This window comes from Spermophilus citellus, assembly GCF_964194105.1.
Source record: "Spermophilus citellus genome assembly, chromosome: 10".
Lineage (NCBI taxonomy): Eukaryota > Metazoa > Chordata > Mammalia > Rodentia > Sciuridae > Spermophilus > Spermophilus citellus.
Window position 1 is genome coordinate 69,285,214 of NC_138197.1, and position 22,213 is coordinate 69,307,426.

The 22,213-nt window shown below is 37.8% G+C and overlaps 1 protein-coding gene across 6 annotated transcripts in view; it reads left to right on the top strand.

Moving 5' to 3' along the window:
* SPATS2 (spermatogenesis associated serine rich 2) overlaps positions 1-21,225 on the top strand; it is a 111,791-nt gene extending 90,566 nt beyond the window's left edge. For all 6 annotated transcript variants that reach the window (XM_081311508.1, XM_081311510.1, XM_081311506.1 and 3 more), the window contains 6 exons: positions 2,872-3,007; positions 8,269-8,327; positions 12,830-12,939; positions 16,473-16,575; positions 18,691-18,896; positions 20,149-21,225. In XM_081311508.1, coding sequence (XP_081167634.1) covers positions 2,872-3,007; positions 8,269-8,327; positions 12,830-12,939; positions 16,473-16,575; positions 18,691-18,896; positions 20,149-20,460 — 926 coding nt within the window. In that variant the 3' untranslated portion in view covers positions 20,461-21,225. The remainder of the gene's footprint in view (positions 1-2,871; positions 3,008-8,268; positions 8,328-12,829; positions 12,940-16,472; positions 16,576-18,690; positions 18,897-20,148) is intronic.
* Positions 21,226-22,213: the final 988 nt, after the last annotated feature.

Sequence of the window (22,213 nt, forward strand, 5' to 3'; positions counted from 1 at the left end):
TTCATTCCTTTGTTCTAAAAAAAAAAAAATCCAGGGCTGGGGATGTGGCTCAAGCGGTAGCGCTCTCGCCTCGCATGTGTGCGGCCCGGGTTCGATCCTCAGCACCACATACCAACAAAGATGTTGTGTCCGCCGAGAACTAAAAAATAAATATTAAAAAAAAAAATTCTCTCTCTCACTCTCTCTCCTCTCTCACTCTCTCTTTAAAAAAAAAAATCCATACAATATAGATATGTACATACATAAAAAATAAAAGAAATAAAGATGAAATGAGGAAGAATTTAAATCTAGAAATTTAAATTGGGCAAGATAGTGGGAGCCCTAGTCCCATCTACTCAGGAAGCTGAGGCAGGAGGATCACTTGAACCTAGGCATTTAGGGCCAGCCTAAGTAACACAAGACTCTAAAAATTAATTTAGAAGTTACAAATGTGTGTCTTGTCACAATTATAATCTTCTTAGACCCATGATTCTTTTAATGAGCTATATGAATAACTTTGACATCAGCAGATAGAAAGGTTAATAGGATTCTTGGAAACTATCTAAAATATATTAGGTAAATAAATATATTTTATCTTTTTCTACAAAGTTGGGCTTGCCCACTATGTTAGTCAGATTTTTGTCACTGTGACAAAATACCTGAGAAAATCAACTTAGAGGAGGAAAGATTTATTTTTGCTCATGGTTTCATTCCATAATCAGCCGGATCCATTGCTGTGGGCCTTTGGTGAGGCAGAGCATCATGGCAGAAAGAGTGTGGTGGAGCAAAAAAGCTATCTCATGGTGGCCCAGAAACAGGGGCTTGGGGATAAGAGATAGTCCCAAGGGTCCCCCAAAGTGACTAAGTAGGTTCCACCTCCTAAGTTTTCACATCATTCCAGTAGTCCATTCAGCTATGACTCCATCAATGGATTGATTCATGAATGCGATTAGAACCCAGATGGTATAATCACTTCCCCAAAGGCCCCACCTCTGAGCATTGCTGCTGAGCATAGTTTAGGACCAAATTTTCAATTCAAGAGCCTTCAGGGGACATTCCAGATCTAATCCATAACACCCACATGTAATGCTTCAAATTATACTATAGAAAGAGAACTTTTTAAATTTTGTAATTTTCATATGGTAAATTTTTCTATTAATCCTGTCATTTGAGAAGTTTTGAAAATTTGGTACTTATTTAATAGGTTGCTTTTTTTTTCTTTTCTCCCTAAGTTTTGTTTTGTTTTGAGTAGTTCTAGTTTGCTGTTAATACAGTCCTGTCTGTTTTTCATCCCAGAAGTTGTTTTGTTTTTATGTTTTTGGTCTACAGAAGTTCACTTGAGGTCTTGTAAAATTAAATCTTCTAGTCTGGTGCTGTGGTATACTCTTGTAATCCCAACTACTTGGGAGGCTGAGGTAGGAGAATTGCAAGTTCAAGGCCAACCTTGGCAACTTGTGAAACCCTGTCTCAAAATAAATAAGTCAGCCACAATGGCACATGCCTGTAATTCTAGCTACTCAGGAGACTGAGGCAGGAGGATCCCAAGTTTAAGGCCAGCCTGGGCAATTTAGCAAAACCAAATAAAAACTTTTGTATCGCTGATTATCATGCTCTGCTGTCCTCTACCTTCTTGAATGTATGGTATTAGATTATAAAAGATTTTAAAAGCTGTTTGATGTTCTTTTCTACCTCAGTCTAACTTCTGTATTTTTCTATCTTCTGTTTTGATTTCTTTTTCTTTTCATTATGGGTCATATTTTTCTATACTTCTTTTTTCTTGTTTGTATTTTTCTATTTTTATATCTTATTTATATAACTGATCATTTTTATCAAATGCCAGTTATTGCATATTCTGCTTTATTAATTTTGGTACTGGGGATTGAACCTAGGGTCACTTTGCCACTAAGCTACATCCCCAGCCCTTTCTGTTTTTTTATTTAATTTTTGAGATAGGGCCTCACTAAGTTGCTGAGGCTGGCCTTGAATTTTGTGATTCTCCTGCTTCAGTCTCCCAAAGTGCTAGGATTAGAGATATATACCACCACACATCCTTGTGATTTATTAAGGGACTCAGTTTTGTGAAAAACAGTTTGAGGCTTGCTTTTAAATTTTGTTAGATGGGATGGACTTAGAGCAGCAGCTTCTAGTTTATAGCTAATTTTGCTTCATTACTAGGGCAATACCCTTATAAGTATTCTACCTGGTCCCCTATAAATTGTGAGATTTTTTTCCACTCTGGCTAGTGTGACACAAACCATTCCTGGCCTGGATGAGTTCTGGGAATTATCAGCCTGCTTCTTTGCAGTGGTCGTCTTCCTTGTCTTGGTAATTTCCTCACACCTATGCACTGATTAATATTCAGAGTTCTCTATAGATCGCTGTTCAGCTCTCTTGACTTTTGTGTGGATCTCTCCAGGACTGTATCCTAGAATTCTAGCCACCTTGGCTTCCCTAAATTCTCAATTCAGAATTGTCCTCTCAATTCCAGTGTGTTTAGGATTTCTGCTCACTGCACTGTAACCTAGGAATTCTCAAGTTGGTATATTGGGGCACCATAGTCCCTACTTAATTCATCTCTACTTTTTCAGGGAGAAAGTACTACCTGTTTTTCATTGTCTGAAAACCACTGTTTCATATATTGTGTCTGTGAATGTTAACTTTTTAGGATTGGAGGATAAATCCAGTTCTTATTACTTTATCTTAACCAGAATACTTATTTTTTCAAAAATTATCAAATATCATTTTATCTTCTGTATTATTCTGTGTTGTTGGGAGGGTGATCATTTAGGAAACATTATTCTTCTCCATGACATTTGCCTTAGGTGCTCAGATTCAACTTTTAAATTAACTTATGTTCTTTTTAAAAAATATTCTTTGGGTTTTTTCCCTCAGGTTCCAATATTGAAAAATCTGTAAAAGACCTCCAGCGCTGCACAGTATCTCTTGCACGGTATCGAGTTGTAGTTAAAGAAGAAATGGATGCTTCCATTAAGAAAATGAAACAAGCTTTTGCTGAATTGCAGAGCTGGTAAGTTAAGTTGCATTTTATATTATTAGCACAGGCCAGGCACAGTGAGTGGCACATGCCTGTAATCCCAGCAATTTGGGAGAATGAGTCTGGAGGATCACAAGTTCAAGGCCAACCTCAACAGTTTAGTGAGACCCTGTTTCCAAATAAAAAATTAAAAGGACTGCTGATGTAGCTCAGTAATAGAGTTCCCCTGGGTTCAATCCCCAGTACTCAGCACTATTAAAAGAGAGAGAGAGGGAATTGACATAAAAGAATGATCATTTGTAAAAATGGTTAGCTACTTACTAGGGTCTTTAATCCTCAACTATTCCACATAGTAGGGAGAGGATTATAAAAGTCTTATAGTATATTTGCCTTTTTGCTTTGTCCTTTTGAACACAATATGCTCTAGAAATGGGCCTGAAGTTAATATTGTTTGGAAAGAGACAAATAATTATAGAGTAAATCATGCACTCTTACTTTAAGGTCTGTCTTTTAAACTGGTAGTGTAACAAATGACCTGATATTCAAACAAAATTATAAAGTAGAAAAGCTCTTTGTTTTCTTAACTCCTTTCATCCTTCATGATGCACCTTAGCCCAACAATCTCTTCTATGACCTATTATTAATCATTGATTTGCTTTTCATTTTGTGTTTTTCAAACTATGTTCTGTAGAATAGTCATTCTTATAATACCTTAATATGTTTTCTGTCAGGGAAACCAGGTTTGGTAGTTAAAGAGGTTTGAAAATACTTTTTAAAAAATATTACTATATTGGCCTTCTTACTGCCTTTTGAATGCTAATGTATGTTGTGAATTATGCTATTTATTGAACATATTTGATTATAGGGACTGGGAAATAATAGCTCAGTGGTAGAGCTTGCCTGGCATACATGAGCCCTGGGTTCAATCCCCAGCACCACACACTCACATTCACACTCACAAAATCAAGTATGTTTAATTATAGACTCTCTTGGGGGGAATGTATGCTAATGTCTCCTAGAATCCTAGAATACCAAAGCTGTTTTAACTATTAGATAGTATATATTTAAATCATAGCTCCTTTCCGGGGGTATTTAAGAGGAATTTTTTTAAAAAATAAAAAAAAACTTTAGGACCAGATTAATCAAAATGACAGCAGTTGGGAAGACAAGCAGTTGGACTGATGTAAGAACGTAGGTGTCCATTCTGTTTATTGGTTAAAAAAGAAGAAGAAGAAGAAAAAAAATACCCACCTAGATCTGAAACAAGAATGGATGTGTTTGTGAATAGAAAGTCCCACTCTTTCTCCCAACTATCCATTCATTTTCTTGCTGCTTGTCTAGAGCCTGTTCCCTTAGGCCATGCACAACCATGTCTGTGTTCATAGACTTGGTCTAGTTGCTATGTACCATATAGCAAACAAGAAAGGAAGAATGGGGGTCCCCTTGGTCTTTCTGGTGTCTGGAATTGAAAGAGTGAAAAATGAAGATGAAATCAACCTCCAAAATGTTAAATCATCATAAATTAAAGGTACTTTTTAGGATAATTTGTCTAATAGTCTACTCATGCCTAGTCCTGAACCCTGAGTTTTGCCTTTCAGGTTTTATATTTAGGAGCTCAGTGTCATGTCTTCTACTTGTCTTTCTGTGCTCCCCCTTCCCCCCAGTATTAGGCATTGAATCTAGGGGCACTTTACTACTGAACTACATCTGCAGTTGTTTATATTTTATTTTTGAGGTTAGCCCAGGCTGGCCTTGAATTTGGAATCCTCCTACCTCAGACTCCCAAGATGCTGGGATTACAGGCATGTGCCATTGCACCTGGCCCTTTTGTTTTACTTAACATTCACCTTTCCTCTTCCATGTATTAGTTTTCTGGCTTGATATGTTCTATATCTCTGTATTTATCTTAATCCAACCAGTTCTCCAAAACTCTCCTTAAATTAAGCTCTAACTTCTGGAAATTTTACTAGGTAATTAATTTATCCTCTTTCTGAACTTCTGGAAGGGAGCACCATGTGCATTATACTGGATTCTTGTTGAATCAGATACTGTAGGTGTATTTGGAAAATAAAGAACTAAGTGTAGATCATCAAAACTTTACCTTGATAGGCCTGTGGACCACGTGATTGTTCAGTTTACTGATTACTTAGCTACAGGATCTGATTCCATTCAGAACAAGCCTGAACCAGGAAACACAGTTCCGGGAGAGAGATTTGTGAGTTCCTGCTGAGTTGGAACCCAGCCACCTGGATAAATGACAAATGAAATGGTTTCCTGCCTGAGACCTGTGTGTTTAGTATTGATTAGCAAGCGTAACAACCAGGTCAATTTAACTTGAGGAAAGAGATTACCTGCCCTTTCCTGCTGATGGGAAGCCCTTCTCTCTGGCTGACTTTTTTTTTTTTTTTTAACTCCTTATGTCAATGTTCCTTGTAGTTGCTACTTCAAGCCATAATTGACAGGTGAGCTGACTCCATTTGGCACCAAACCAGAGCTTGGAGTTAATGTCACTTAGAAAGTTGGTTACAGAATGAAAGAAAAGCAAAGAGTTCTAACAGATTTGCAGCAGTAAGATTACATTACCCCTTACAGGACACAAGAGAAGTGATATGGATGACTCCTTTCACTTTGATGCCAAATAAAAGCTGACCCATAGCTGAGGAAGGTAAAATCAGAAACTTTATATAAAACATAAAATCTGTTCTTATTAGTGACTTAGTTATCTCTATACCCCAAGTTTTACTCTTCTTATTAATAAAATTTGTCTCCTTTGTCAGGGATGGTGGCACATGCCTGTAATCCCAGCAACTTAGGAGGCTGAGGCAGGATGATTGCACTTTAGTAAGATCCTGTCTCAAAATAAAAAAAATAAAAAGGACTGAGTTTGTAGCTCAATGGTGAAGTGCCCCTGGGTACATTCCCCAGTATAATAAATAAATTATATTAAAATAGAATGTACATAGTACTACCCTGTAAATTTCTTTTGATCACCAGTTAGTCAAGAAACAAAACTTTAAAATGGTCACTAATCATTCTTACAGGGGGGGAAAATGCTATCAAAGTGTATGAACTGATATTGCCACATACACAAAAAAGTATGATTGTATTGATTGAAACTTAAATTCCTTTCAAAAAGTATCACGTGATGTTCTGCCTTTCATAATAAAGATTGTAAGGTACAAAAAACTCATTTGCTGAAGTCACTTAATAAATATTTTACATCAAGCACAGTAATGCATACCTGTAATCCCAGCTGAGGCAGGAGGATGGCAAGTTCAAAGCCAGCCTCAGCAATGATGAGATGTTTAGCAACTCAGTGAGACCCTGTCTCTAAATAAAAATACAAAATAGGGCTGGGGATGTGGCTCATTGTTTGGAGAGGCCCTGAGTTCAATCCCCGGTACCAATAAATAAATAAATATTTTACAAACCAGGCGCAGTAGCACAGTAATCCCAGTGGCTTGGGAGGCTGAGGCAGGAAGATCATGAGTTCAAAGCCAGCCTCAGCAACTTAGTGAGGCACTAAGCAACTCAGTGAGACCCTGTCTCTATTAAATAAAATACAAAAAAGGGCTGGGGATTTGGCTCAGAGGTTAAACGCCTCTGAGTTCAGTTCCTGGTACCAAAATATATATACATATATATTTTATAAACTTTGTCAGAGACAATAATTTTGTCTTATGGTGGACAGTGTCTCCATCTTAAGGTGATTTGGCAACAGAAGAGAGATAATGTCAAACTGAAGGCCTGGCATATCCTATCTCAGTTGTGCTTTTGTTTTGCTTTTTAGGTATTCCAAATGCTGCTAGAATTCTTGGAGCAAAATATTGCCAAGGTTTGGGAAGTGCTTTCTTAGCAAAGTATGGCTATCCCACAGTAGTTGTATCTTGTCTGTAGTCTGGTGCTTTTGGATTAATATGCGAACCAAATCTGTTTAGTTACAAATTTGTTTATTAACATCATACATAATGATTATCAAACCTGTGTTCTCTGGCATTTCTCTATGAAGAATTTTGCTCCCTGAGGAAATTATCCTGCCTTATACATTTTTTGTATGTCTCACACGTAGTCTCTGTATTAACTACTTTGTGCTAACATACCTACATATTGAGCTAAATTGAATTGATGTGTGTATATGTTTGATTGCTTTTACAACCAAAAATGGATGGAATTTTTATTAACATATTTCTATTCAGAAGAATAAATCAGAATGAACACCAAATTCTAAGACTTAAAGTTGAAATCTTTCACATTTGTATAGATAATAAAATTTTAGATTTTTTCCTCCTACCACTTAAGCAAAACTATTATGGAAAATTATTTGTATCCAGAGATTGGATATTAATGTTACCTACTATCTCCTTATACATGGTGGGCTTTTTTGTACGAACATAGAAAATCTTTATGTACCTACAAACCATTTACATTTTCACTGCAAAGTTCTAATTGCCCATTTTATTTAAAAAGCCAGCAGAACATTTAATTCTGTTCTTTCCAGACTACTATTAAATGTTTATCAGAAATCTGCTGAGCACAGTGATGCACACCTGGAATCCCAGCAGCCTAAAAGGCTGAGGCAAGAGGATCACAAGGTTAAGGCCAGCCTTGGCAACTTAGGAAGAGCCTATCTTAAAATAAAAAAAATGAAAAGGACTGGGGCTGTACCTCAGTGGAAAGGTGCTCCTGGGCTCAGGCCCTAGTACTGCTTGAAAAAAAAAAAAAAGAGAGAGAGAAAGAAAGAAAAAGAAAATGTGTATCAGAAATCAGCTTTGCCTGTTCAGCACCTTAAGGACTAAAAGTGTCAGTGAACTTGGTAAACTGTGATTAGCTGTTTTAATTTGCAAATCTTAATCATAAATTTCCTGTGCCCTGGAAGAGATATTATATGGTTAAAATTATTAAAAGCAAAGCTTTAAAATTTTGTAGACCAAAATATAAGTAAATATGTGAGTGCATATGTGGAAATAGTAATTTCCATAAGGACTTGGTTTAGTACAATTTACAAAGAAATGTTTTTATAATTTGTTACTGCCATCTACTGGTCCTCAACTTGTACTTCTGGCAACTGGTGTACTGTAATATATAGATATAAAAGGGAATTGGGTCTATTTATTTCATTGGAAATCCTTAATATTATTTGTTGAAAGTAAGACGTCAGAATTGTCATGTGGTCCATATAGCATTAATTTGTAGCTTTTAGTGAACAAACTCAGCAGCCTGTCTCTGCTGTTAATGATGTGCTATTTTTGTGAGTTTCTGATCAAACCTTTTTTTTTTCTTTGTTCTTTTCCTAGTTTAATGGATCGAGAAGTGGCATTGCTTGCTGAAATGGACAAAGTGAAAGCTGAAGCAAGTAAGATGATTAATCTTTAATTAAAGCTGTTACCCACACAGGTAGTAGTTTCTTGCTTCCCAGCCCTCATAATAAAAGCTTGATATGAATGCCACAATAAGAGCTTATATATTGGGCTGGAGTTGTAGCTCAGTGATAGAGCACTTACCTAGCATGTATGAGGTGCTGGGTTTGATCCTCAGCATCACATAAAAATAAATAAAGGTATTGTGTCCATCTACAATTAAAAATACTTTTTTAAAAAAGAGCTTATATATTTAATCATTCTTGAGTTGCTATGCTGCACTAGCATATAAATCCTTTCAAGAGAGAGAACTTTTCAAGAGTATATTTTTAAAATATTTTTAAAATTTAATATTTTCAGTGTGGAGTTCAGAGATTTCATCCTGTTATCTGCCATCAAAGAATCATTCTTAGGAAAATAAAGTACCTAGAAGGTGCCTGGATTTTGTTTTATTTTGTTTTTACCTCCAGTGATTAAGCAATTCCACTGGAATATTTTTCTATTTGGAAAAAATTCTTATAATCAGACACTTTACCAAATTGCATACAATTGAGTATATGAGTTCCTGTCATTGCCTGTCTCAGAACTTTGTTTTCTCAGTTTGTACAACATTTTTCACTCAATGTTTCTAATCAGTGAGTAAAGGAAAGGCAATGAATTGAGAATTAAAGATACCCATGACTAGGATTCCTTATATAAATAGATTCTGGAGGAATATTCAAGCTTGGATAATCTATAAGTTTTTTTTTTTTTAATGGAAGAATCAGATATCTGTTTTTCAGTCATTTCTGTCAAGTGTTAGGTTGAAAACATATAGGTATATGAAAAGAAGAAATGCCAACTACAACTTGGACAGTAGCATTGGCTTGGGTCTTTTCAGTGGTGAGTTTTACCTTCATAAATCAAATGCTATATTTATAATTAGAAACATTATTTCTTTTAAGACCCACCCTCATCAAACTGGTAAGTAGAAATACTAGGCTAGGTTGAGATGGTGGACTACAGCTGTATCATTTGTGCCTATGGTTATGAACAGAGAAGGCAGCTTGGAAGCATTGAGCCAAGTTCAATTTGGTCCATTTTAAGTTGAAGGTAGAGAATGTGGCAGAGATGCTGCCTACTGTTTGTCAGAGGTAAGATTGCATTTACACTGAGCAGTACATCTTGAAATTTCTTAATTTGACAGTTTCAGTCTCACATCTGAATATTGTTTTTGAAGATGAAGATTTGGAGAAACTAAAACTAATAATAAGTCATAGTCCTTGCTCTTGATAAGTATGTCCTTTTAAATACATGTCCTTTTTGGAAACTTTCAGTTATTTCAAATATAGAGGCTAATATAATAAACCCCCATTGCCCAACTTCAACCAATTGTCAACTCATGCCAATCTTATTTTGTCAAATTCAGAGATATGGAATTTTACCTAACTTTATCAATCTGAATGTCTTTATCTCCTTTCTCCCTAAAAATGCTGTTCCTCAGGGACACAATGTAATAACTCCGTTACCAATACTATCAAGAAGGTACTTCTTTACATGCTAAAGTTTTATTAAATAAACTCTTAATTCAGAGGATTTTTTTCACACATGTTCATATATGATCTCCACATCAACCTTTCAAGGAAGGATGTTTTTGTTTTCATTTAATGAATGAAGAAACTTATTCTTTGGGAGAAATGTGACTTGTCCAGCCTTGCTGAGAGCAATTTCTTTGTCAGCCTACCCAATGTTGCTTAGAGGGAGGACTCTCCATTGTGGAAATGGGCTTGCCTTGGGACCCAGGTCATTTGCAGTGACATTGCATGAATGTTTGAGAAAGGTGACCCTGCTCAAGGACCAGGGCGGATCTGGGTTTAGGGTGGTTCCAGGTTTAGGGTGTGGATCCTGCTGGGAATAGGGCGTATTCTGCTGCCTCAGGCACCTGCTCCTTGAGTTCCCTTTGAGTTCTCTCGGGATTCAGAGGGTATTTGGTACACAGAGCCTGGTGGAGTGTGTGTATTTTCCCCAGAACGTGCATGTAGAGTGCCAGTGAGAGTTCGGGAATAAAGAATTGCTGTTTGAATCTACAAGGCTGTGAGTGGCTCGTGATTTTGTGCCCAGCCAGGATGCGGCACAGCCTCATATAATTAAGTTCTCTAAGTTATCTTTTTTAAATTTTTATTTTATTTTTTATTTTATTTTTTTTAGTTGTAGATGAACAAAATACCTTTATTTTATTTATTTTTTATGTGGTGCTGAGGATCAAGCCCAGTGCCTCACGTGCTAGGCAAGCGCTTGACCACTGAGCCACAACCCCAGCCCCTCTAAGTTATCTTATATGTGTAGAAATCTTTACTCAAGACATTCTTCATTTTGCCCTTTACAATTGTGTAATAAAATCTGAGAAAGCTATAGATAGCTAAGAGAAACTGAAGTTGATAAGAATGGCAAATAGATTTTATCTTGGGAGCTAGACCAATAAATCATTTGTAGCTGTTAGGCCTTGGTGTTAAGAAACTTGCAAGCATGTTCCTAACTTATTGGGAAAGTATGTCCTTACTGATAGTAACCCGACATGGGTATGGGCAACCCATGTGTGGCATGTATGAGGCAGTTGGGCTAAGTAAACCTGCTAAAAACCTTCAGCTTTAAATAATACCTGGTGGTGCTCTTTGAAAATTTCTGCTTTTTCTACCATAAATTTAGCTAATTTCTCAGTAGGGTATGGGATTCCTTGTATCAGTTAGGGATTGAGTTTAACAACATGCAATCGAGTGACTTTAATAAATGTGAATTTACTTTTCTTTCATGAATTGAGAAGATAAGAGATAGCCAGTCAAGAACTGACAAGGCATCTCCAAGATGACATTAGGAACCCAGGTTTCTCTATCCTACTTAGCCATCCTTAGAGTATGTTTTTGATCGAAACATAACTCCTAAGACTTCAGTCAAGGAGAGGCAAAATGTGACATGCTAGAAAATTTCTTTAAAGACCTTTCTTGTAAACTCTGCCCTGTGGTTCTGTTTAAACTATATAGTGCATGACCATCTCATCTGTAGCAAATCCTTCTGATAAGTGTTTCCTAAGTACATCAGTGCCCAACAACATTGGACTTACGATAGGAAGAAAAGGAGAATGGGATAATCCAGTCAACTAAGTATTTGCCATGGTCTTCCCCTTCAGCTACCTAATGTCCTTCTTTTTTCTAAAGTGAGAACATACCCACCTTCTTCTCAATGGCAGCACCTCCAGAGTCTCATGTAGTTTGTATATTCAGTTGAAAGCCAGGTCTTTTGAGTAATTTTAGGTCTTCCATAAGGTCTGGATGTGGCATGTTGTGGTCAGGTCCCATAAATTCAATTTTTAAATACTCCCTCCTCTAGAATTATATCGGTAGACAAGAGAAGAGGATAATTTATGGTAAAAATTCTCACTTGAGGGCTAGAGTTGTAGCTTAGTGGTACAGCACTTGCCTAGCATGTGTGAGGCCCTGAGTTCAATCCTCAGCACTATATAAACATAAATAAATAAAATAAAGGTATTGTATCCATCTACAAAAAATATTTTTAAAAATTCTCACTTGCAAAGCAAATGATCAAATATTGCTGGGTAGGAATATGGTCAGGTTCCTTGGGTAGTTTATCTGACAGTTCCTAGTTCTGCCTCCTGGAAGGATTTCTTGGCCCTGGCCCATTGTGCATGGGAGGTGTTTTGTTTTGTTTCATTCGTTTGGTTTTTGTTTTTGTACTTCTAGGGGTTGAAACAAGGGCCTCATGCATGCTAGGCAATTTCTGTACCACTATGCTTTATGTCCAGCTTGAGGTTTTTTTTTTTTTTTTTTTTTTTTTTTTTAATCATCTATTATTTGCCATGACCACATCTGAGTTCTGAATCAGGGAACATATTAAAATACCAAAGAAGGTCTTTTTTAAAGGGGTATAGTAACAACATGAATATTCATCATTAGAGAACATGGTAAATAATTGTGGTATATTCACATTGTATTACTGAATGAAGATGATACAGATATATGAATAGAGAATGAATATCAAGATATATTAAGTAAGGCTGACTAAGGTAAAGGGACAATGGTGTGATGATAGACTGCCATTTTTGAGTAGTGGGGAGAAGAAAGGTGTTGTTTATACATAGACAATATTTGGAAATAATGCATAAGAAATTGTTATAATATTTCCCTCTAGGGAGGGGACTACAAAATCAGAAATAGGAGGGATATTTTATTTTTCATTGAATACCCATTTATTCTAGATTAATTTTTTACCAGGTATATGTATTTATCTTAATTTATATGCTTGATAATTTATTTTACTGAGAAAGGACAAATGATTTATGAATCTTTGTGATTCATAAAAAACTGGACCATTAGTATTTTCTTTTTCTGGATGGAAAAAGCTAAGCTCTTGGCTGTCCAAATACGTATATTGAATGGCTTATATTTCTAGTTCTTCTTTATCCTATTTAGCAGCAATCTGAGATTCATACTTTTTTCCTCTGCAGTGGAAATTTTGCTTAGCCGACAAAAGAAAGCCGAACTTCTAAAGAAGATGACTGAGGTGGCTGTGCGAATGTCAGAGGAGCAATTGGTCGAGCTCAGAGCTGATATCAAAGTAAAACTTATTCTCCTCTCTGCCTTTCTTCTTACCCTCAGGAGGCTAAAGTAGCAAATCTCCATAATTCATGGTTATATCAAATATATCAAATGTATGATCTTCCCTTTCCATACCTGGCCCTCTTCCAGGTTCTCTTTCTCTGTAAATGGTACTATCACCATCCAGTTGTCCAAGCTGGAAACCTTAGGAAATTTTGCCATTTCTCAAGTTAACTCTGTCAGTAGACCTTGTCCATTTTACCTCTTTTTTTAAGGGGGGTGGAGGAGTAGGGGTGTACTGGGGATTGAACTCAGGTCCACTCGACCACTGAGCCAAATCCCCAGCCCTTTTGTATTTAGAGACAGGGTCTCACTGAGTTGCTTAGCATCTCACTTTTGCTGAGGCTGGCTTTGAACTCACAATCCTCCTGACTCAGCCTTCTAAGCCTCTGGGATTATAGGTGTGCACCACTGCGCCCAGCCATTTTACCTTTTACTGAATCTAAGATCTGACCTTTTCTCTTCATCTTTACCACCAACATGATCAAGCTATCTTTTGTTGCTTGTACTTCTATAATACCTTCTTACCTGATTCTCCATCCATTTTACCTCTGCCCCCTCTGCCCTGCCTTCCTATCTATTCCTCAAAAAAAATAGTAGTCTGCTTTAGACTCTCCAGTAGTTTTAGGATAAATACAACAATCTTCCACGTAGTGTACAGGGTTCTGCATGGGCTGGCTCTCCCACCGTCCTTACTTTACAACAGGCCCCTATCTTTTGTACTCCAACTGTACTATTTAGTTCTTTCCACAATTCTTCCTGCTCCCTCCTGCTAGAACACCACTGCATGTTTTCCATGTATCCAAAACATTCTTCTGTTCCCTCTGAGCACACAGGTCATTCTTAACCTACTCATCCTTCCTGGCTCCCCTGACTGCGCTATCCCTCTGTGCAGTTACATCTTTATGTGCATTTGATTAATCTGCCTTCCCTACCAGACTGTGAACTTTACAATGGCAGAAACTGCTATATCCCCAGTGCCTTGGCATATAGCAGGTCTTTAGTAAATAATGTTTTCTTGATCAGTTATGATTTTATAGAGAAAATTTGATAATTTGAGATGCTGATTATACTGTGATCTATAAAGATTACTGAGGTTCAATATTCATGCCTTTTAAATTCTTTTTTTTTTTTTTAAGGAGAGAGAGAGAGAGAGAATTTTTAATATTTATTTTTCAGTTCTTGGCGGACACAACATCTTTGTTGGTATGTGGTGCTGAGGATCGAACCCGGGTCGCACGCATGCCAGGCGAGCGTGCTACCGCTTGAGCCACATCCCCAGCCCTTAAATTCTTATATAAAGAACAGTATTTCTGTGACTAAGCATGTGAGCCCAGGAGAAGTTGGAATATTCGTGGGTAGTTGTGGACACTGGTGTTCTACACAATTGTTTATAAGTGGCTAGCTGTATGAATAAGGAGAGTTGGCCTTTTCTACTCTTGAGCCCATAGCCACCACTGTTTGTGAACACATAAGCTTCATTGCCATTTTTGAGAGAAATACTTGCTACAGAGGCTTGCAACAGCCTTTATAAAATAAAAGCATAGGTGGAAGATCATCTAGGACCTTTTAGGAATCCTTGTTATCATTTCGATCCAGTGATTCACACAAACTTATAGAATGTGACTGTTCTCACTCCTTTCCCTTAGAAAATCAACTAGGGTGAGCTGGGCATGGTGACCCATGCCTGTAATCCCAGCAGCTCTGGAGGCTGAGACAGGAGGATTTCAAGTTCAAAGCCAGTCTCAGCAAAAGTGAGGTGCTAAGCAACTCAGAGACTATTTCTAAATAAAATACAAAAAAGGCTGGGGATGTGGCTTAGTGGTTGAATGCCCCTGAGTCCCCAGTAGCCCCCTCCAAAAAAAAGAAAAAGAAAAAAAAAACAACTAGGGTGAAATAGCCAGATAAAGCAAATTTTAAAATTACTATTTCTCTCTTAACTAAAACTATATTACAAAATTTTATAGAATGTCTTCCTCACATTTATGCCAGTCAGTCTCATTCAACTATCTATGAGAAACCGGAAACCTCTTTGGAATTAGATGAGAAATCTGGCTACATCTGTTCCCCTTCCCACGTGGCTGAAAAGCTGCTAGAAATATTACTGCAGGCTGACTAAGGATCTGTTTCTCTCCACATTTTCAGTGTGCTGAAGTGGGTGCTGTGCAATTTAAATGTCTTATTTCCAGATCATTTTATTTCTGTCATTCCTATTATGTCTTTGGCTCAACAAACCCTAGAATATGTTTCAGAATTAATCTCAGACTGATATTACTTTTCTGAAGTTCTCTTACAAGAGGTTCATGTGGGGCTGGGGATGTAGTTCAGTGGAAGAGCTTGGTTCAAGTTTATATGCTTTCCTAATGCACAGTATACTCAAAAATCTTTAGGACTTCAAGGCCCAAAGGTAATTTTTCTCCTTTCCCTATCAGTGTTTCTGGATGCATCCCAAGGATTCTGATGCATTTTGGATGTGGGAGTAGACCTCCCTCAGTTAAGAAGTAGACTGCTTTGCTATAAGGCTTTCAGTTCTTCCAGATTATATCTAGGCCCTTAATTTTCTTTCTCATGTTGTTTTCATCTGAAAAAAAAAAATGATTCTAGGCTACCTTAGACAATTTTTTTTAATCGAAATAGATCCCTAGAAGCACTTTATTCTTGACATGTTTCTAGATAATTTCTATGGTATAGTTAGTTTTTGACCCAAGGGGTTTGTTACTTCTCAGCTCAGTCCACTTAAAAGGATTAAATCACTTGCAGTATAAACTTTTCTTGTTTGCAAAGTTGACTTTTCACATGAATGATTTTCAGTCTCAAGAAATTGTTCCTTTTTCTAGAACTGTGAAATCTTATGTTATAAAAAGGTGAAGTGGGTTTCCTAAGGAAGTTCCTTTTAAAGAACACCAAACCATCTAAATGGGATTTTTGTTGCAGTTTATGAATATTTTTGCTGCCTCTGTTTCTATATTAAATAGAACAATATGGAAAATAGCCCCAATGGTGGAAAGATGGTCCTCCACTATAAATTCTTCCTCCTTTTTCCTTTGCTAAAGTTTCTTTTGATTGTACCTGCTGGGTTTTGAACATCATGCAGCATTTCTTTCTTTCTTTTAATAGTGGTACTGGGAATTGAACCTAAGGGCTCTCTACCACTGAACTACATTTTGAGCTATTTATTTTGAGACAGGGTTTCACTAAGTTGTTTATGTTGGCTTCAAATGTGTGATCCTCCTGCCTCGCCTCCTGAGTAGCTAGAATTAGAGGCATGCACCATTCTATAGCTTTTCATAAAACTCCCAAACTTTGAGCCCTTGTGAAATGAGTGGATTTGTTTGATCACTCAGCACTGGTAATATGATAGCCATTTAGTAAACTTAGAAGTTAAAAAGAAGAAAATTGAAAATAATTCTGTTCCACCTGTGTGTAGCAAGCTGTAAGTTCAATTTTTTAATGTTTGTCTAACTTGGAGGCTTTTCTTTGTCCTTTCTCCAGCACTTTGTTAGTGAACGTAAATATGACGAGGATCTGGGACGAGTAGCCCGATTCACCTGTGATGTAGAGACTTTAAAGAAGAGCATTGATTCCTTTGGACAAGGTGAGATGGTGAGAGATTCTAAGAGGTAGAGGTAGTGTCCTTTCTATCCTTTACCCTCTTAGGCTCTTTTTTTTTTTTTTAAATGCAGTAATGATGGGCTGGGGATGTGGCTCAAGCGGTGGCGTGCTCGCCTGGCATGCGTGCGGCCCGGGTTCGATCCTCAGCACCACATACAAACAGAGATGTTGTGTCCGCCGAAAACTAACAATAATAAATATTAAAAAATAAATAAATAAATAAATGCAGTAATGAGGGTTTATCTCAGGGCCTCACATATGCTAGGCTAGCACTCTACCACTGAGATACATCCCCAGACCTTTTTATTTTATTTTGAGACAGAGTCTCACTAATTGCTTAGACTGGCTTTGAATTTGTGATCTTCCTACCCTGGCCTCCCAAGTAACTGGGATTATAGATATGTACCATCACACCTGGGTGACTTATCTTTTCTTGGCATGCTAACTAGCTTCTCCACTGAGTCTTCCTCAGTGCCTCTTGTATGTTTAATTTTGTGAAAAGTAATCATGGGAATATTTATGAAGTCTGTGGATGCAGATACTTGAAACTCTGAAGATGATTATTTACTAGGTCCCTAAGAATAAATACACTTTTTCTCTGGTTACAGACCTGTAATCCCAGTGCCTCCAGAGGCTGAGGCAGGATGATCACAAGTTCAAAGCAAGAGTTAACAATTTAGCGAGGCCCTAAGCAACTTAGCAAGACCCTGTCTCAAAATAAAAAGGGTTGGGTCTGTGGCTCAGTGGTAGAACACTTGCCTGGCATGTGCAAGGCACTGGGTTTGATTCTCAGCACTGCATATAAATAAAATAAAAAGTCCATCAACAGTAAAAAAATATTTTAAATATAAAATAAAATAAAACAAAATGCTTTTTCACTATTTTCTGCTGAGTTGAGAGGTGTAAAATACGTAGTGTAAAAGAATATGGAGCTCTGGAGTCAGACCAAGTTTGAATTTTTGCCTCAAAGCTGATATCGTGGATTTTTTACTCCTCAAATAGAGATGATAATACCTGTAATACCAGCCTTCCCTGGCATATAATAGATCCTTAAATAATAGCCTTAAGGTGGGGGAGGGTGCAGTGTCTGTGAATGAAAGTTTGTAGTGACAAATTGGTTAGACCCTCTGTTCTGTCTCAGTATAAAAGTGAAATGTGGCTGGAAGTATAGCTCTGTGATAGAGTACCTACCTAGCATGTGTGAGGCCCTGGATATTTCACCCCCAAAAAATGAAATATTGTCCTTAGGGTAGTGGTTGTTAACTAATCATTAGTTCAAAAAAAGCTAAGAAAAAAAATCTGGGGAGTGGTGGTTTGAGGTTTTTTTGTTTGTTTGTTTGTTTGGGTGGTGGGGGGCTCTGGGGGTGAACCTATGGACACTTTACTACTGAGCTACATCCCCAGTTCTTTTGATTTTGAGACAGGGTCTCACTAAGTTGCTAAGGCTGGGAGATAGTTTTAAACCATTGAATTCTTAACATTTGAATTAAAAATATTAATATTTTTCAGTTAGATTGGTATTTTGGATTGGGGATTATTTTTGCAGAAAGAAATTTGGCAAGATACATGTTTGTGGTAAAGACTAGTTCTATTCATATTTAACTGATCTTGATTATTTTTACCTTGCATCATTCATATTTTTTTTGAAGGATTTAGAAAAAAATTGATTTGTTTACCTTTTTCTTTCTTTGCAAAGTGTGTACTTTAGAATGTTCCTTGCATAGGAAACTGAACATATGGCCCATACTATTGTTCCCAGGCTTAGTCAGCTTCTGGGAGGCACAGCCAGGAGTTTAGGTAGTAGGAAATGCCAGGAAGTCATTACTCAGTAGGGAGCATGATAACTTGATCTTAAAACTGTTTTCCCTATCTCTAAGAATTCATTTACCCCAAGCAGTGAGGATTTGGAAGGAGGGAAGAATGAAAGCAAAGGGGGGTGTTTCTTCCTGTAATCTATTTTATTGGTTTTTCTTTATGCTATTCTAGTGGATAGTTCCTTATCTTAAATTGTTCATTTGAAATGGAGAAACAGGGGAAGTATATTATTCCTTATGCTTTTCCATCATATGACCACATGTTCCTCATATTTCTGTTTCAGTGTCCCATCCAAAGAATAACTACTCAAACAGATCTCGATGTAGCTCAGTTATAGCTGTGTCCTTGAGTGGCCCAAGTGATGCCTCTGCTGCTTCCTCTTCCACCTGTGCCTCTGTTCCCAGCCTTACAGGTGCTAACAAGAGAAATTCGGCACCAGGAGAGACTCCTACAGCCAACAGCAGCCGACCCTACCAGCCTCATCGGGAGGTAACCTAGCTTCCACACTGAGAATGGGAAAGAGAAAAGGCGTCCAAGTTTTGAATTTTTAAGTGCTGATATAGCTCAATATACTACCTTCCTCTCTCTATTTCCATTCCATACTGATTTTTCTTCCCTCTAGTCCCAGTTAGTTCCTGAGAAAGTATTTGACAGGTATTTCAAACTATCAGCTAGTAACTTCCTGTTACCAAGAATTTCTGACTTTCTTATGTTGGCAGTGATCCTCACCCCTTAGGTAGTATAGCCTGGTAATTAGTCATACTGGGAGTCATGTACCATCTCAAGACAGACCAGCACTGCAATTGGTAGGTTCTCCAGCATGTATCTGAAAGCAGCAACTCACTAGAAACTCAGTATAAATGTATCAGGGGAAGAGAAAGTGAACCTACTAGGAATGAGGAATGAACACATTAGTGGAAGAGTAAAGCCAAATGCAATGGCCTCAGTGACTCTAGAGGCTGAGGCAGGAGAATTGCAAGTTCAAAGCCAGCCTCAGCAACTTAGCCAGACCTGTTCTAAAATAAAAAATAAGAATGACTGGGGCCGTATGGTTAAATGTCCCTGGTTTCAATCCCCAGTACCAAAAAAAAAAAAAAAATAAGGAAGAGTAGAAGAGTAAACCATACTTTCTTTTCCTTAGTTTGAAGGAGAAACAAAAGAATAATCTAAGACAAAGCTGTCAATACATTGTTCAGAACCGATTTAACATTGAAATTGGAAGACAAAAAAAGAAATCGATTCTCAGCACCACGTACCAACAAAGATGTTGTGTCTGCCGAGAACTAAAAAATAAATATTAAAAAAAAAAAAAAAGAAATCCCTCAGGGTATAAGCTTTTTGGTCTACTGCAATATGGTTTAATCCTGGTTTGCAAAGTTGACCATAATGGTGCTAATTTTATTATTCTAATTGTTCCTTATCTTAAATGGCCTAAAATCTACAGAATTCAGATGCCTAATTAAGAGCTTGTAACAACCCAAAGAATCCTCTTCCATGTTAGCTTTCTTCCTGTAAAGTGGGGTAAACTACTCTTCAGTGAAGAGTCTATGAGTGAAAAGCAGGAGACAATGTGGAAGATGTATTGTAATATAGTAGCTAGGTCAGATTGGCTGACAGAATTCTGAGTCCCAAACATGATATACCTCAAGTATGTTTTTAGATTACTCCTGTGAACTAAAGTAGAACAAATGGTGTATCATAATGCCAGAGTACCTTGAACATTGTATTCTTTTATCCTTAGGTGTTGCCGGTGAACAGACGAGGAGGACAGGGATTCAGGCCTCAAGGCCAAAAGTCCAGTGACCCCGCGAGCCAAGGGCGACATGACAGTATGGGTCGTTATAGAAATAGCTCCTGGTATTCATCTGTTTCTAAGTATCAGAGTGCTGTACCCCAGGCACCCGGAAACACTAGTGAGTGGGGCCAGGCTCACTCTACAGGGACCAATGGAACTGGAGCCAGCATGGAGCCTTGTCCATCCAAGCCCTCATTCAAAAAGGGGCTCCCCCAGCGCAAACCCAGGACCTCTCAGCCTGAAGCTATGAACTCTTGAGAGAAATTCCAGTTGACCTTTCTTCTGTATGCCACTTAATTCAACCTGATAACTGGACTTTAGAAAACTTATAGTTAGATTTAATAACAAAAAGAAGTTTATGCATATCACTTTGTGCCATTCTAAATATTTTTTTGTTTCTTCTCTCCTTATTTCCTCTTTATCATTTTTGGAGGGGAAACTGTTTTTTCCTCTACCTTTCCCAGTGATATGGACTGATTTTGATTAGTCATTTCCACCAGGAATCAGGGGCAAGTATTTCCACGCTTCCCAAGGGTAAGCAACATTCTTCCCACTACACCAAGTCTTCCAACTGCCTGAAGAGGCCTTGTTCAGCAAGTCCCCATTGTTGAGGCTATCTCAGGAGGAAGTGGGTCAGAGCCAGTCCTGTCACCATTTCAGTCTAAGCAGAAGCCACAGGTGCCTGCCAAGTTCCCTCCAAATAACAATTTGACCAGAAGAGGCAATTGAGGGGATTGTATACCACACTGGATTAGCCAGAAAAGGGAAATGTTAATTGGTAAAAAGGAGAGAACACCAGGAAACATTTGAGAATCTGCCTCTATCTCAGAATGTGCCTGAGATTTGACACTTGAATCAGGGTTTCAGTCCCCTGCTTGGCACCGTAGCTTAACTGCAGTTTCTTCAAAATGCCCAAAGCCTTGTTTCCTGTTACCTTAAGCTGTACCTTAGACTGCAAACCAGTCTAAGGAAGTCTGTGAAAGTAGCATTTAATTAAAGTCTTTTTTAAGTTTAAAAAAAAAATTGTTTCAGTGTTTGAGGATTTTTTTAATTGATGTTCTCCCCCTTTGCTGAATCCTGTTCTGATCTTGAACCAAATTTATAGCAATATAATTGGTATTAATCTAAGGTACCCAGCAAAAAATTGCTACAGTAAATCTTTATAGATAAATAAATAAAAATAGCTGCATAAATGTTCCCACATTTGTTTCATAGCAGCAAGAGACTTCATTTCGGTATCTGTTTTTCTTTGGGCTTCATGGGGTAGAAGTCACTTGGACAGCTTATTCTGTGCTTAAATGAGGGGGTCTGATTCCCAAGTCATTTGTCCACTGCTGCTTAGCTTTAGGATCAGATTAAAATATGAAAGCCAGGATAAGCAAATGCAGCTGTTCCTTATGAGAAAGGATCCATAGGATAGAGAAGGAGGGCTTAGCAGGTTAGAATAACCACAGCTGCCAGCCACTCTCCCAGGCAACCAAAGGTTATATTGACACCATTTTCCCTGCCTCCCTGTCCCTGGATAGGGGTAGTGAATTTAACTGTATAATTGAGCTCCTACATATAGCAAGTAGCTAGTGCTGGACCTCTCCAATCCACCCCACTCCCAGCATCTATGATTTAATAAGAGTTTTCCTTCCTCTAACATGTGTCTCCTGAGCCCAGGCTGTGGCAGTGGTGCAGAACTTAGCTGCCTCAGGGCCTCCCATGGCTCCTTGGTTGAAGCTGAGCCTCCAAGGTTCAGGTTGGTTGAACAGATTGAAAAAGAACGCCTGTGTGTGTGTGAGTGGGTGTGTCTTTGGGTAAAGAAAATAGTAGTCAAGGAATACTGGGGAAACCGTTTCTAAGGGACTGATCACCTCATTTTGGAAACTTTGTCTAACACCATCAGCCTGCTAGGTGTCAGGAAAAAGCCCTGCTTTCCTGATTAATTGCTTGCCTATACTATATAATAAATTCAGAGATTGAGGTAACCTTGAAAGATTAAGAGACCTATCCCTATATCCAGGCA